The 14690-nt window shown below is 29.7% G+C and overlaps 1 protein-coding gene across 1 annotated transcript in view; it reads left to right on the top strand.

Moving 5' to 3' along the window:
- The window catches only part of LOC129962876 (cytochrome P450 4V2-like), a 43544-nt gene that overhangs the window by 16208 nt on the left and 12646 nt on the right, over positions 1-14690 (top strand). The window contains exons 4-9 of the mRNA XM_056076876.1: positions 207-292; positions 1514-1704; positions 3220-3289; positions 4798-4924; positions 8119-8277; positions 13005-13178. Of these exons, the coding sequence (XP_055932851.1) occupies positions 207-292; positions 1514-1704; positions 3220-3289; positions 4798-4924; positions 8119-8277; positions 13005-13178 (807 nt within the window). The remainder of the gene's footprint in view (positions 1-206; positions 293-1513; positions 1705-3219; positions 3290-4797; positions 4925-8118; positions 8278-13004; positions 13179-14690) is intronic.

Here is a 14690-nt window from a genome sequence, read left to right as displayed (position 1 = left end):
TTTCTGACATTTAAAGAGATAAGGAAAACTGTAAATTAGCATAAATATTCTTTTATTTTCATGAATCCAAGTCTCAGAAATTTATTTATTAATTTAAGTATGATGAAGTTCAAAATGTCAATATAAATGTTAAACCCAAATAACATTTTGACTGAAATAAAAACTTCAGCTCTTAAAAGTAATTATTGCTTTTTTTTGTATTTTAGGCAGTTTTCAACAATTCTAGATTAATCGAAAAACCTTGGTTTGTTAAATGGCTTCAAATAATTTTTGGAACCAGTCTTATAAACAGGTAAACCCTTCTTAAATAAAGGATATGTTCATTTTCAAAGAATACAGTTAAATATAAAAAAATAATGTAAGTCTAAAGAACATAATCTTGTTGCTTTTTCCTTTTTTATAATTTTTTTTTTTATGAAGCGTTCCATTTAAAGAATGTAGACTTTATGTACTCCATAGTAGGAAAAATGCTTACATTTCCAGCGCGCTTGTTTTGAGAAATAGTACTCCGATTCAATGCAGGAAACAATTTTTATATCTTGAATTAAACAATCGGTTTTTAATTCTTTAACCACAAAACCACTTTTTCTCGAAATGAGATCATAAAATAAAAGATAAAGTTATAGATTTACTAAGCTGCAATAAAAATGAAACAATATAAAGATCCCACGTATTGAAGCAATTTACCATTAATATCCATTTTGTAATTTTTCATGCTTTTGAAATATTGTTATGTGAAATATAGTTCACTGTGCATAAAAAACATTTTTGGAACACTTTAGAATTTAAAAAAAAATTATCCTTAATAGATTCTTATACTTTTCTTATATCCTTATACATTTTTAAGTATTTTCGAGTGTAATTTACATTATGCTTGTTATAGATTTAGTTACAATTGTTTTACATACTCGCGATATATATCGATATTGAATATGATGTTTCCATTTCTTCGTTCTTTTTAATATATTTAAAAATAATTATTTAAAATAGCAAACCGCCTTCCGCGACAAGCTTTTCCCCACCATATTAATAATAAAAATCTTTATATATCAACCAATATTAATGAACTATATCTTATCATAACAAAATAATTTTAAATTATACTTTGACAATTACCATAACGTATTTTGAAAATTTAACCTTACTTGCAACATATTTAAATTAATTGATGAAACCGAGTCAGTTGTGTGACTTCAAATAAAGTTTTATTTTGTGATATAACTTGGATATGATGGTTTTAATTGTTAGACTATGATTAATGATGTATTTAAAGATCACAAGATTTCATCTGCTATAAAAAGTGATATTGGTACAGTGACTGTTGTTGGAGTGGGGCATTTCAAAGCTTTCACCATAGGAGATATAAGACTTCATTATTTTAAATCGCAATGCACTATGGGATGCGTATCTAATCAGGCATTGCCATCTATTATCCAAAAGAGAAGATAGAGTAAGGCAACTGCTACAAATTAATTTTAATTACTTTTTGAAGAATTTTTCTTTTTTCTTCCAGTGGTGGAGACTTGTGGAGATGCCGACGAAGATTTCTGAAAGCATGTTTTCGCAAAGATATTCTGAATGAATTCATGCCCATCATGAATGAACAATCTCGCATTCTGGTCGAGAGTTTGAAAACCGAAACGCGCGAAGACTTTACAAAGATTAGTAGACCCATGTCAGAATGCACTTTAAATATAACAAAAGGTAATATTACAAAACTAATTAAAATCGTTCGAACATTTAAATATAAAATAAAACCTCTAATTTCCGTTGAAATAATTACTTTCTTACTAATTGAATTTACTATTCTTGTTTGAATGAAATTCTAAACGCTCCGAGTTCTAAGTTCAAAAGTTTAATGATGCTGAATCAAGTTTAAAGGCTCCGAGATATCAGCCTAGGCAATGCAAGTCTGGGCCTTTAACCTAGAAAAATCATTTCCTTTTAAATTAATTATGCTGCAATGAGCGCTCCGCTTTTTTATTATGATTCAATACCTTAAATATGTATTCAAAGACGCTTAAAGGTAACTATTTTAATTTTAAGCTTATCCAGTTTCTGACTGAGCATTGAAACTTTAAAGCATATTTAAAACGCTTCAATTTGTCGCCGACTGATAGGTGTTCGTTCTACAATGGTGCAGCCCAAGATGCCAAGCATTTGATATTTCAAAGCACCAAATTTATTCTCGAAAGACATAAACTCAAGAACTGCTTTCTAAAGAACAATATAACTCATTTATCTGCCTTCTCATTCATCTGCCTTTGTACAGTGTAAATCCTCTTTCACTTCCTTTTGTACACATATTAATAATATTTTCCCCCGTATTATTTAGACTTTATTTCTGTGTTTACCTACATATATTTGCATATAAACTTTCATGCTTTTGTATCTGTATTTTGAATATTTTATTTTTATTTAATCATGTTTCTTCAATTCTATTATATCATTTACTGTATGTTTCCATTAGTATATGAGCAATTTTGCTTTATTTTTTGCTTGTACTTTTCTTGTTTCCCCCCATTTTTCTTTGCATTTATGTCTTTATATTTGAAATTTATTCTACTGTCAGTTATGTACTTACCTACGTTCGCAAGCTTTGTGGTATACTTGTTGGCACACAAGGAATTTATACATCGTATATATATGTATGTATATATATATATATATATATATATATATATATATATATATATATATATATATATATATATATATATATATATATATATATATATATATATATGCCGATATATATACAATGCCGATAAAATGCTGTCACTATAACTTTAAAATTCATTATTTCTTTCGATTTGATGATAATAAAGAATACAATTCAAAATCGTACATGGTGTTAAAAAAATGTTAAAAAAATATTGAATGGAATTTTCCATAATATACAATTCATCTGTTCTTTGAACGAGAAAAGCATCCTTTGAATGCGAACCGAATAGAATTAAAACGCAGAAAATTGCTATATCGTTAAATAAACATTCTGGTATAAACTAATAGGTAATTTGGAATAGATTAATTTAGTCAAATGGCACTGCAGCGGATGAAATTCGGTGTATTTAGTGCTGGAATTGACTCATCGAAATGCAATTCACAAAAAGGAAAAAAAAATTCCATAACCGTTACCAATTAATCTTTAATGAAATGAGTAATTCTGAAATGCTTTAATGAAATAATTTTTGTTTCATTATTCCATTGTGTTTTTAGAAATTGTTTGCGGAATACGTGGAGCCGAGAATTCATATAAATTAAGAGGATTTTACCATGCCGTTAAATGGTAAGAATTATCTGTTTTATACAAACTTAAATACATTTCAATGAAATAATTATTGTTATTTAGGTTAAGCGCATTCATTAAATATATATAAAAATAAAGGATGTTTCTGTTTTAAATATTTTTTGTTACAATATATATTCATATTTTATTTCTGTTTATTTATTAATTTAATTTACTTCACAAAATAAAATGCTGAAATTTATGAATATTTTAAAATAGATGGATTGTATCATTTCGGTTTGTCAGCCTAAAGCATTTTTCCCAAGAAGTTATTTGAGTTAATTAACTATTCAGTCACTCGCTTGCTTTCTTTCCTCCTCTGCTAAAAATAATAACTTAGCAAAGTATTTCTGAGCTGTCTAAAGAAACATTTCATTTATCGGATAACTGAGATTTGCTGGAATTTGAACTCGAAGTAATATTTAAATACAGCAAAAGCATATTTTCTCAATAGTATTTCCATATTTGTTTTATAATTAGGCTTTATAGTTCTAAAGGATACAGATATCCAGAAATAAACAGAAAAAAATCAATTCATTCCCTAAATCAAAGCAAATTCAGGATGTATTTTAGTCAATTTATTCCTTTTTATCATCATTTTTGCGGGAATTATAAAATCTTTTAGCACCATTTTAATATCTTTATTGAGCAACAGTAGTGTTCAAATGATTATTGATTAATTATGAATATTGGATATTTAATGCAAATTTTAAAGACGTGCCAAATTAATAAAAAAGTAGAATTGTAAATCCCAGACATCTAGTTAAAATTTAAATTTCAAATTTTAGTTATATCTCAACATATTTAAAACAGTAAAATACCACTTACTTTTTTCTATATATTACCATATATCCTTAATTTTATAATAAAAATAATTACTTTATTCAAAAATACTCTCACTACTGAGTTGCATAAATTTTCTATACATGCCGAATTGTAGTAACTATAAGGTTAAAGCAGTTAAAGCTGCCTTTAACTTGTGCCTAATCTTTATGTTTCGTCAAGATTTTTGTGTTAAAGCCATGATAGGCACCGTGCATAAAATCCCTAGGATGGCTGAAAACGGGAAAATGATAGACCTTGAGAAAAGCTTTTGAACTTATACAATTTCGGAAAGGAATTTATCTTCACAGAGTTTTAGTCCTGAGACAAAATCAAAGTTCACGAAATTTAGAATAAAAGTTATTCTGAAGCCGTATTTCGAGTGATTAGGAAATTATTTTCAGAATGTAGATAATTTAGGCTGATTGCAGCATATACGCGCTCGAGAGCTTGCAGACACGTACATATAAAAATTTAAAAATAGCTTATTTTTTATATCTCTTTATCCTAAAAAGTATAGCTTCGAATGATCAGATACTCTTCATTTAAAGGAGAAGGGAGCGGCTGCGTTGCTAAGCAATAAATGTGATTTGTAACTTGTATTAAATACAGAGTTCCTTTTTCATTATTCTGAAGTTCCCGAATTACATCAATTTAAAATGTTAACGTATAAATATATTTTGCAGGGGAATGAGATTTTTTGTGGAAAGGTTGATGAACGTCTTCCTTTGGTTAGATTTTATTTATTTTTCAACCAAGAAAGGAAAGGAATTTCAGAAGCATGTTAAAACTGTAAAAGATGTCACAGGATCGGTGAGAGTTTAGCTTTTTCTTAATTTCTGAAAGGTATTTATCTTTTACTCAGTATATGGCAGAAATTACAAAAAAAAAAAAAAAAAAAAAAAAAAAAAAAAAAAAAAAATGACTTCAGATAAGTTTCAGGAAACAATTATAATTTATTAAAATATTTTTTTAAAAATTAAAATGTAAAATTCTAGAGATGCATGCGAAATTCGAGAGATGGTCTTATAAGATTTTAATTTTTCTTCCAAAAAACTTATTAAAATATAAATTTCGATCAATTTTCACAAAGAAAAATCCATTAATCTTAGAGAGCAGTTGTTTTAATTGTGTATGTTATCTTATAATTTATTCGGCGTTTTCACTTTACACTCTTTGTTGGGGCATTACAGTTTTTTGTTGTTTCCTTTAACTTATGCCAGCTATACTTTGAAGTTACACTCTTTTGAATTTCCGTCCAATAATTAACTATTTAATAGTTAATCGGCTGACAATATTATAAATTATTAATAATAAGTGATCAGTGCATTTGATCGATTAATTATTTTTATCCGTTATCATCGATAACTATTCAATCAGATTAATTGTAATACATATGTTTAGAATGCAGTATGCATTGTAATATCTTGGCCAAGACGGACCAAGTAAGAGAGTAGCTTAACAAAATAATTCTTTTATTTACAGCCCGATATATTTACAAAGAACATCTTGTTCTCATGTAGGTTAATATTATTTACAAAAATCAAAAGTTTAATCAAAAAATAGTTCCTCAATCAAATCGGAGATTAAGTCACAAAAAAAATCTTCTAGCTGTTCACCTAACCGGCTACTTCAAAGCAGCTCCAGAAATCCATCTTTATCAGGTGAGCCTTAACACAGAAACCCGAATCATACGGAGCTTTTCAAAAAACCAGAAACAATTTTCAGCATTCCCAAGTCTCTCCGAACTCCCCTTCGACCCTTTCTCTTCTTTATCTCTGGAAAAAAACTGCTGTTTATTTTCATCAGATACCCGCCTCCGGTATTTTTATTGGTGAATCTAAGCTCCCTATCGTCCAATAGTTGCTCCGCAACGCTTCCTCAATGGCCAAAACCCGACCGAGGGAGTTTCAATTAAGTAGCCATCTTTGTGGCCGACAACCTCTTGAGCACATGCCAACTACAATCAATTCGCTGATAACGTCAGCTGAAATGCATTTGGGCTCGACGCTTAATGATAATGGTTGCTGGTGATTCATAGGTTCTTCATGTCTTGGGAAATCTCTTCATAAAGGGAAAAAAAGTTTAGCATTTTGATGTTTCGACGTTTCTATTTCTTAAAATCATGATGTATCTATTTGAAACGACCGGATACACATCTGTTTTCTCACACCAAGGTATAATAACAATTGACCAAATAAAATGACTCTCCTAGTGAAAAGGATCTACCTCTAGAGGTCCGTATGCACTTAACTATGTGTGAGAAAACGGGAGACGTTACATCTTGTCTGAATGCTCTTAACCATGTGAGGGAAAAGTGGAAACGTTACAATACGTATATAATTACTTTTATGAACTTGGTAAACACTAATACTCAACTTTTTTAACATTAATAAATTATTTATATTCAAATTTATAGAAAAGATTTTTTTTTCTTTTGAGATTGTGGATTAAGTTAAATAAAGTTTACTGAATTGTTATTATTTATAAGAATGTGCACTTTCTAAAAATATATTGTGAAATTTTTCACAATCTTTTAGCCACTTTGAAAATTGTCCTTTTCCATAACAAAACAAGGATTTTCATTTGAATTATAGATCAAATTTAATTATTTCCTATATTCTTGCATATATACTTTAGGGAACGGAATTTTTTTTAATACTCCCTTTGTGACTCAATCATATAGTTTGATTGTTTATCTTTAATTTAACTTTTCAAAAAATATAACATTAAGATTTTTCTTTTATTTCTAAAACAACACTTAAGATTGATATTTATCCTATTGCATAATATTCCAAAATTTCTAGTATATACTCTAATAAATGTACTTGTCTATTAGAAATTAGCGCTGCTGTCTCATTCGTGTAGTCAACGTATTCGTGTGTGTGCATCACTTTTTTATACTCAATAAACTTGATAATAGCATTTAATAACATGTCTTTACACACTTTTTTTCCCGACAAATTTCCATTATATGTAATAATTAACTTGGTGTACTGCATTTGGCTATTATTGCGTTATAGTTTTTTAGAGTATCTGACACATATATTATTCATAACTCTTCTAACGAAATACGACAAATAACTAAAGATGAAAAATTTCCAAAAAAATTAATTCGTAGAATTGCTGCTGATTCAAAACAAACAATAATCGGTACCTCTTAATAAATAAGAAATATCTAACCGAACATCGAACAGTTTTTGATTGCTTAAAAAAGTTTCATAATGGATCCTTGTCCCAAACCATTCCACTTTTTTCTTTCCTCCACAATAAGTAATACTTTATCTCTCGAATGTTATCCCATCTAAAGGAATGTATCAATCCTGTTATCGAAAGAAAGCCATCACATTTGATTTAGAGTTCCGACCTTAGGAAGATGGTGCGTTTCTGGAAACAACTTTTCTATTAGTCAGATGTTCTACAGTAAGACGTACATAGGATGAGTGCAAATGACGGACTTGATTTAAAAAAATAATATTTTCGAAACTACTGCACATATTACAATAAGCGATGCATGAAATTAAAGAGAAAAATATCAAGTATTTTTCCATCACTGATCATGAGATGGCAGCACATTCATTGACAGTTTGGATTTGAATCCAAAAATGGCGTTAATGACAGAGAAGAATTCTTGAGGCTGAAAGAGATCCCCAGACCTAACACCATATGATTTCTTTTTGTGGGGTTACGTCAAAGACATTATTAATGTACCACCAATGCCGAAAACACTACCAGAAATTAAACAACTCATTTGTGCAACATTCAGAACCATTCACAGAGTGTTGCTACAAAATGTTTGGAGCGAACAGGATCATAGATTGGACGTATGCCGTGTAACAGGAGGGTCACCCATTTGTAACTGAGAAAAAAACTTTCTAATATTTCTCTTTAAATTCATGTATCACTTATATATGTGAAGTAGTTTCGAAAATATTATTTTTTTAAAATCGGGTCCATAATTTGCACTCATTCTGTGTTTTAAGTTTTAATTTCTTTTCTTAATTTAGATAATAAAGGAACGAAAGCAAAAATATTTGCAAAAAGAAGGCAGCATAAAAGAAGCAAAGCGAAAGCCTCTACTGGATTTATTAATCGATTATCATCTTGAAAGAAACGACTTCTCAGAAAATGATGTCTCAGATGAACTTGTGTCTTTCATGACAGCGGTAAGAAACATCTAGAATTTTATGACATATATATATATATATATATATATATATATATATATATATATATATATATATATATATATATATATATATATATATATATATATATATATATATATATTTATATATATATATATAACCAATGGTGGTTTCATCGGAATTTTCTTCCAAATTTGCATATAATCTAATAAATGTACTTGTGTATGTTAAATGCATACCTTGGCGAACAATAGCTATGACGGCTCCCTAAATTTGAAAAATTTCTACAAAGAGGTCGAATCTATATAACAAGTCTTATCTATTTAGTTCTCTTCGTTTGGTTGTCAGCGTTAGCTTATTTTCGGACAGCCGAATGGATTTTGTTTCAAATTTGATATAAATCTACAAATTCTGAGTAAATAATATGTATTAAGTTTCATTCGTCTAACTCAGAAAGTTTTTGAGTTAGTTTATCGTTTTCAGATACGGACATAAAAAAGTATTTTCAAAAATTTAGATATTCATCCCGTCCAATTAAAAAAAGCATTCAACAAGAAAAAAAACTGGATTGAATTTTAAAAAATTATTAAATAAAATTTGTTTAAATAATAAAGGCTTTTCCTCTTTTTTTAATATTTTTTTTTTCAAAAATAATGATGTAAAATATTTTATTGCTATTGCACCTAGAGTCATGGAACTAAAATCAAGCAATTTCATACAAACTGTGTTCTACTAAGAAACCCATGATAAACAAGGATTTAAAATTTCAATTACTACATAATGTTATAAGTAAAATTATGTACTTTATTTCAAAGAAAAATTATTTGGCTTTCTGAAACATTAGGAGAAATGAGTTGTAGAATTTTTCTTCGTGCCATCGTGCCATCTAAGACCCGTGTTCACTTATAACTTGGTCACAATTTTCTCCTTCAAGATTTCTAAATGGTTGGCAAAGTAGCAATTAGTGTTTCCAGCAATACAATTCAATACTAAAACTAAAAACTAAATATTATTCTTTTAAAAACTGGTAACCCTAGGAACATAGATTCCCTTATTTATTAATAACTGAAAAATGAATTTAACAGTTTTCCATATTCGATAAGGATTCGACAATTAACTGGAAGTTTTCACTGAATTTGATACTTGATCCGCTTCACAGGCTTGTAAAATTCAAGCAGTTTATTGGGTACTTATTGCATTGAAAGGATTCATGTAAACAGCAGAATATATTCATATTATACAAGTCGTCAAGTAAGAATACTATGAAGGGAATATACAGGGTGTTATAATTAAACTTTCCCTATATACAACATCCTACAACGGATGTCCACCGGAGGGCACCTTTTTCGAAAAAAAACATTAAATTTAACACAACGACCAAAAGGCAATACATAAACAATATTAATATTTATTGACTAGCGTCTGATAACATAGTCATCGAACCACATTAAGTAATGGTAAGGAAAAAAAATAATAGTGGGCTGCCTAAGAAGAAAAAAAAGATATGTTTATTTAAAAGTATGGTTTATCGTGGAGTTGTTGCGATGTTGAATGACTTTAAGAACTGTATAACGCTTCATGTGCGAAGCATCACAACTGATCAGTTACGATCTGCTGTTGTACACACTGTCCATCGATTTGAAATTTTGCAGGCGAATGAGGGTGGTCACATGGAGCACAATTCTCTACATCGTCCGAGACAACTGTAGCAACTGCTCCTCTTATCAAATTTCGTTCTAATCTGTTCTTTTTTCCGCAAAGTGACATGTTTTTTTTTCTTCAAATATCGTACTGTTATTTTTTGTTATTCGATGACAAGGTGATCGAATTGTGTTAAATTTAACGAGTATCCGAAAAAGGCACCCTCTGGTGAACATTTTGTAACTAATTTTTTTTTTTCGAAATTCCGTGAGCGCATTTTATGTATAGTCTATATACCAAATTTCGTTACAATCCGTTCATCCGTTTGCGTTGTAGGATGCTGTTTATACGGGAAGTTTAATCATAACCACCCTGTACATAATTTTTATTATGATAAATTATTCAAAAATTGATTAAAATTAAAGGAAATGCCTCAAGATTTTATTGAGGGGAGATGGTATCTAATATTGCATATACGTAAAAAGAAATTCATTTATAGATAAGCGACGCGATGGTACTAAAATAAAATAATGTTCGTTCAAGAATAATGGTTTTCTTAGTACCTTAATAATTTATTAATTCGAGAAATAGAAAAATAAGCCTCTATAAAATTTACTTCATTTACAAGCAACTTTGTAATTTACTTTTGTTTCGTGAGATATATTTTGGTGCAGAATATTCGTAGTAACGAAAGAAAAGGCATTTTTAATTTATTAAAATTAATTACTTATTAAACATTTTTGCTGTAGCTGTCATCATCTGCTTTTTCTCAGAATTACATTTCTCGTGTACCTTTGAGAGTTGTCAGAAAATGTGGTATTATTAACGAAAATGTAAGATGATGAAGGCTGTATTTGTAAGTATTGTCAGAATATAAAGAGTTAAATTCGAATTTGAAACTATCCAAGTGAAGTTTTGTGTCAAAACAAACAAAGTGAAAGCCTATTTTTTGCTTTGTCATATAAGCAGTTTAGAGAAAAAAATATATAAGATGATGAATCTCCACGTTTCAGATCTTTTTGAATGCGAAAAACATAATTTTTGAAAATATCTGCCTGTGGTAAAAACGATTTGAGATAGACGGTTGAAATTTGGTATGCAGTCTTTATACCTAGTTTGCGGATTTTTGTCAAATTTTGAGTAAAAGCCGATCAAGGGAAGTACATATTTCCGGTTGTTTGAATATAAGTTGGCATGATAACAACAAAATAAAGAGAGCTAGATAGATAAAATTTTGCACACAGATTTAAGATCTAAAGAGTAGAAACCTGTCAAATTTTGAGACAAATCTAACCATAGATTGACGGTCTGTCGATTTCTACTTTCAAAAAAAATAAATAAATAAACACGATAATTCAAAATGTAATGACTAAAATATAACAAATTTTGTACAGGAGTTTGTAACTACAAGTGCAGTTTTGTACCAAAATTTTGTTTCATTCGCTTGAGAAAAACGTGTTTAAAACATAGATTCCATTTCTGATACTATTAACGCAAGCCAGGGATTAATCGCCAAATAACTCGCCAAGGATGACACGATAAATCCAGTAAAAATGTTAAATTCCCGCTAAGTTAATATTAATAATTAATTAAGTTAATATTTCATAACTATTGTACGCCAATGCAATTCTCTGGCATGACAAGTATAGCGAGTTGGAGAGTATGTTAGAAAATATTGGGGTTAAAGATGGGTTAATAATTTAAAAAACAATTGTTACAACAACTTGTTAAACAATTTAAGAAAGAGCGATGGAATAAATGAGAAAAAAATGTTTAATTAGCCAAATAATAAATGAAAGATGCATTTTTATGAAAACAAAAACATTAACTTATTCCTATAACAGCGTCTTTGTACCAAACGAATCAACATGAAATTCTCAGTCGCTTAGAGATGAGATAAAAATCTCAAGTCGTATCTCTCAATTTATACAGAGATTTTATAATTTGAGCACATCCTCCCATCGCAGCATTTAATATAAGTTTTAAGAACAAATTATTATTAATAATATTCATTATAGTCATTAAAAATTTAGCAAAGGAAATAAACAAATCTATTAAAAATAGCGCCAGGAAAAAATGCCAGAAATCAATCACATGCCTCAGCATTTTGTGAGATTTTCGGAAGGATTGAAATAAATGACGCTTTCACACAATCGCCAACAGCTGCAACAGCACGAGCAGAGCAATATTTTTTCTTCATGCTTCTCAGCTTACTAAAGCTTTACAAGTGTCCCAATAATAATCCTTTAGCAAATAGTTATTTCAAATATAAGACTAGTACTCCTAAGAGGAAGGTGAAATAAATGGAAAATCAAGCAATGCAATTTCAGAATGGAAACAATGCGCTTATGCTTAAATATAATTGATTTTTTTTTTTGAAATGGAAAAAAATTGTGTACATTCTCTTTCAATGTTTTTCTTCAAAAATATTCATGTATCAGCATTTATTGCTATGATATAAAAGTGGACTTACAGCCAGCCAGTTATAAGATCGCCAGTAAGAGAACGCATGCGCGGTAAGGGACTGATTTATGTTTGCCACATTTTCATAACATAGATTCAGGCATGCCACACTTGGCTATAAATTGCCTTTCTGGCATCCCTGAATGCTTCTTTTTATCTGTGTATCGTATTAAAATGATGAATATTTAAAAAGAGACATGGTAAAATGAAAAAAAAGGTCAACATTCCTAAATTTGTAAAATTATAGAAAAAAGATTGGCAAATAAAATGAAAAACACACGCACACACACAACCTTGCATCAGAAAGAACAAAGAGCAAATAATATCGGAGTTAATTTATGATAAGTGATCAATTTTTTCATGCCAAAAAAATTCTGAAAACGCAGGCCAAGTAAAAGAATATACAATACAGAGGCATGTTATTGTCCCGTCGGGACAAATACTTGCCATGGACCGAACAGCCCTTTTCATTCTTTCAAAACTCGCTTCCTACAGGTCTTCTTTAAACTGGCCGAGTGTAAAACCACCTTAAGACCTAATATTTGGACATTACTACAAAATTAAAGAAATTTCTTAAATTTATAACGAAAAAACTTTCACTCCCAAATTTTCTTAATTTCTTTTCTACACGATATAAGCAGGGTCAAGATGCGACTGCAGCAGCACTTTCTTGGACTTTATACATGCTCGGCTTGTATCAAGATATACAAGCACAAGTTCACAATGAGCTGGATTTGATATTTGGTGATGATCCTGAAAGATATGTGACTCAGACAGATCTGAACAGAATGAAATATCTGAAATGTGTCATCAAGGTAAGATATGTTTCTGTAAGTACATTTTTTTGAAAAAAAAAATCCTAATGAAACATTTTTGAGCAATAACGAATATACACAATAAGCAAGTATACGATAATGAAATTAAATTATCTATTTACTAGATAAAGTTCCTTTTTATCATAAAGGTGAGTTTACACTCTGCCAGTTGTAAGATTCCAGTAAACACGCATGTACCAAAAAAAGTTTGCGCATGCGCTGAGAGAACGGACAATAGAAAGTTCTTGTCTCGAAGGGACAAGTACTTGCTATTGAACAGTTTCTGTGCATGCGTAGTCTTAGTGGGTGTTTTTGTAGCTGGCTGATTGTAAATCCACCCTAATTCTCTTTTTAATTAAAACGTTAATAAATATTAAAACTTCTATCATAAAACAGCGAAATATAATAATGCCATGTTAAAAACTATTTATATGATTTTTTTTTTATTTATATGAATGAAAGCAATTCATAATAATAAACAAAACATTATTTTTTATCTGAACTTTCCTAATAACATTTCGTCGTTATTACTAAGTCAAATTTATTGTTTGTTTGTTTGTTTCTTATGGCACTTGCCACTCACAAGCCCGCTGTTACGAAGACAGCGATTTAAGCCTGAGGGGGAACGTCTCTTATTTTTTATAGCAGCGCCAACTAGGGCCAAGAGTATGACTTTGCCACTCACGCATCATTCATTCGCTTGCACAACCCCTTTTTACAGGAGGGCACATTCACACATCTCACAGATAGAACAACAGAAGAACAACCATGCCCAAACCGGGGCTCGAACCCGGGACGCCCAGATCACGGGGAAGACGCGCTACCCCTATGCCAGGACGCCGGCAGTCAAATTTATAAAATTACAATGTATCATCATATCGCGAGATATTTCTGTAAAATTCCAAACACAAATATGCTTTTTTTTTTGTTCTGAGAATATTTTTAAGAGAAAATTTATTAATTTTGTGAATTATAGTCTATATTGTGATAATTTCCTGCAGAGATATATAAGCATTGAGAATATAATGTTTTTATTTTAATCCGTTGAAAATGGCTTTAATATATTAATATTTTTTGGATTAATGTTGCAAGTTGACGCTAAACACAAATCGCATATTTTATGCAAACCAAAAACACACACACACACACACCCCTTTTGTTTTTACTGCTTTGACCCTCTTGACTGCTTATAATTTTTCTATGACTGTGTTCGCTGCCCTAGGATTTGACAATAAAACTTTTTGCTTTTATTTCATTTAAATAATTACTTTTGCTAATATCTTTTAATAATTACTGCAAGACAGTTTTAAATTTTAATAGATACTTCAACTTCCATATGTAGTAAAACCTTAGGAAAATTGAATCTAATATATGATTACGGCATAATTTACGGCATGATATTTAATTATTTTCCACTCTTGTGCGCATTGTTCTGAATAGGTATTAATATAGTATCAAATATGATTATTCCAAATGTAAAAAAATAGCCCAATGGAAAGGAAAAGATTGTTC

Source organism: Argiope bruennichi, chromosome 3, assembly GCF_947563725.1.
Source record: "Argiope bruennichi chromosome 3, qqArgBrue1.1, whole genome shotgun sequence".
Classification (NCBI taxonomy): Eukaryota; Metazoa; Arthropoda; class Arachnida; order Araneae; family Araneidae; genus Argiope; species Argiope bruennichi.
The sequence above is the reverse complement of the archived record's forward strand: the minus strand, read 5'-3'. Positions and strand labels throughout refer to the sequence as shown.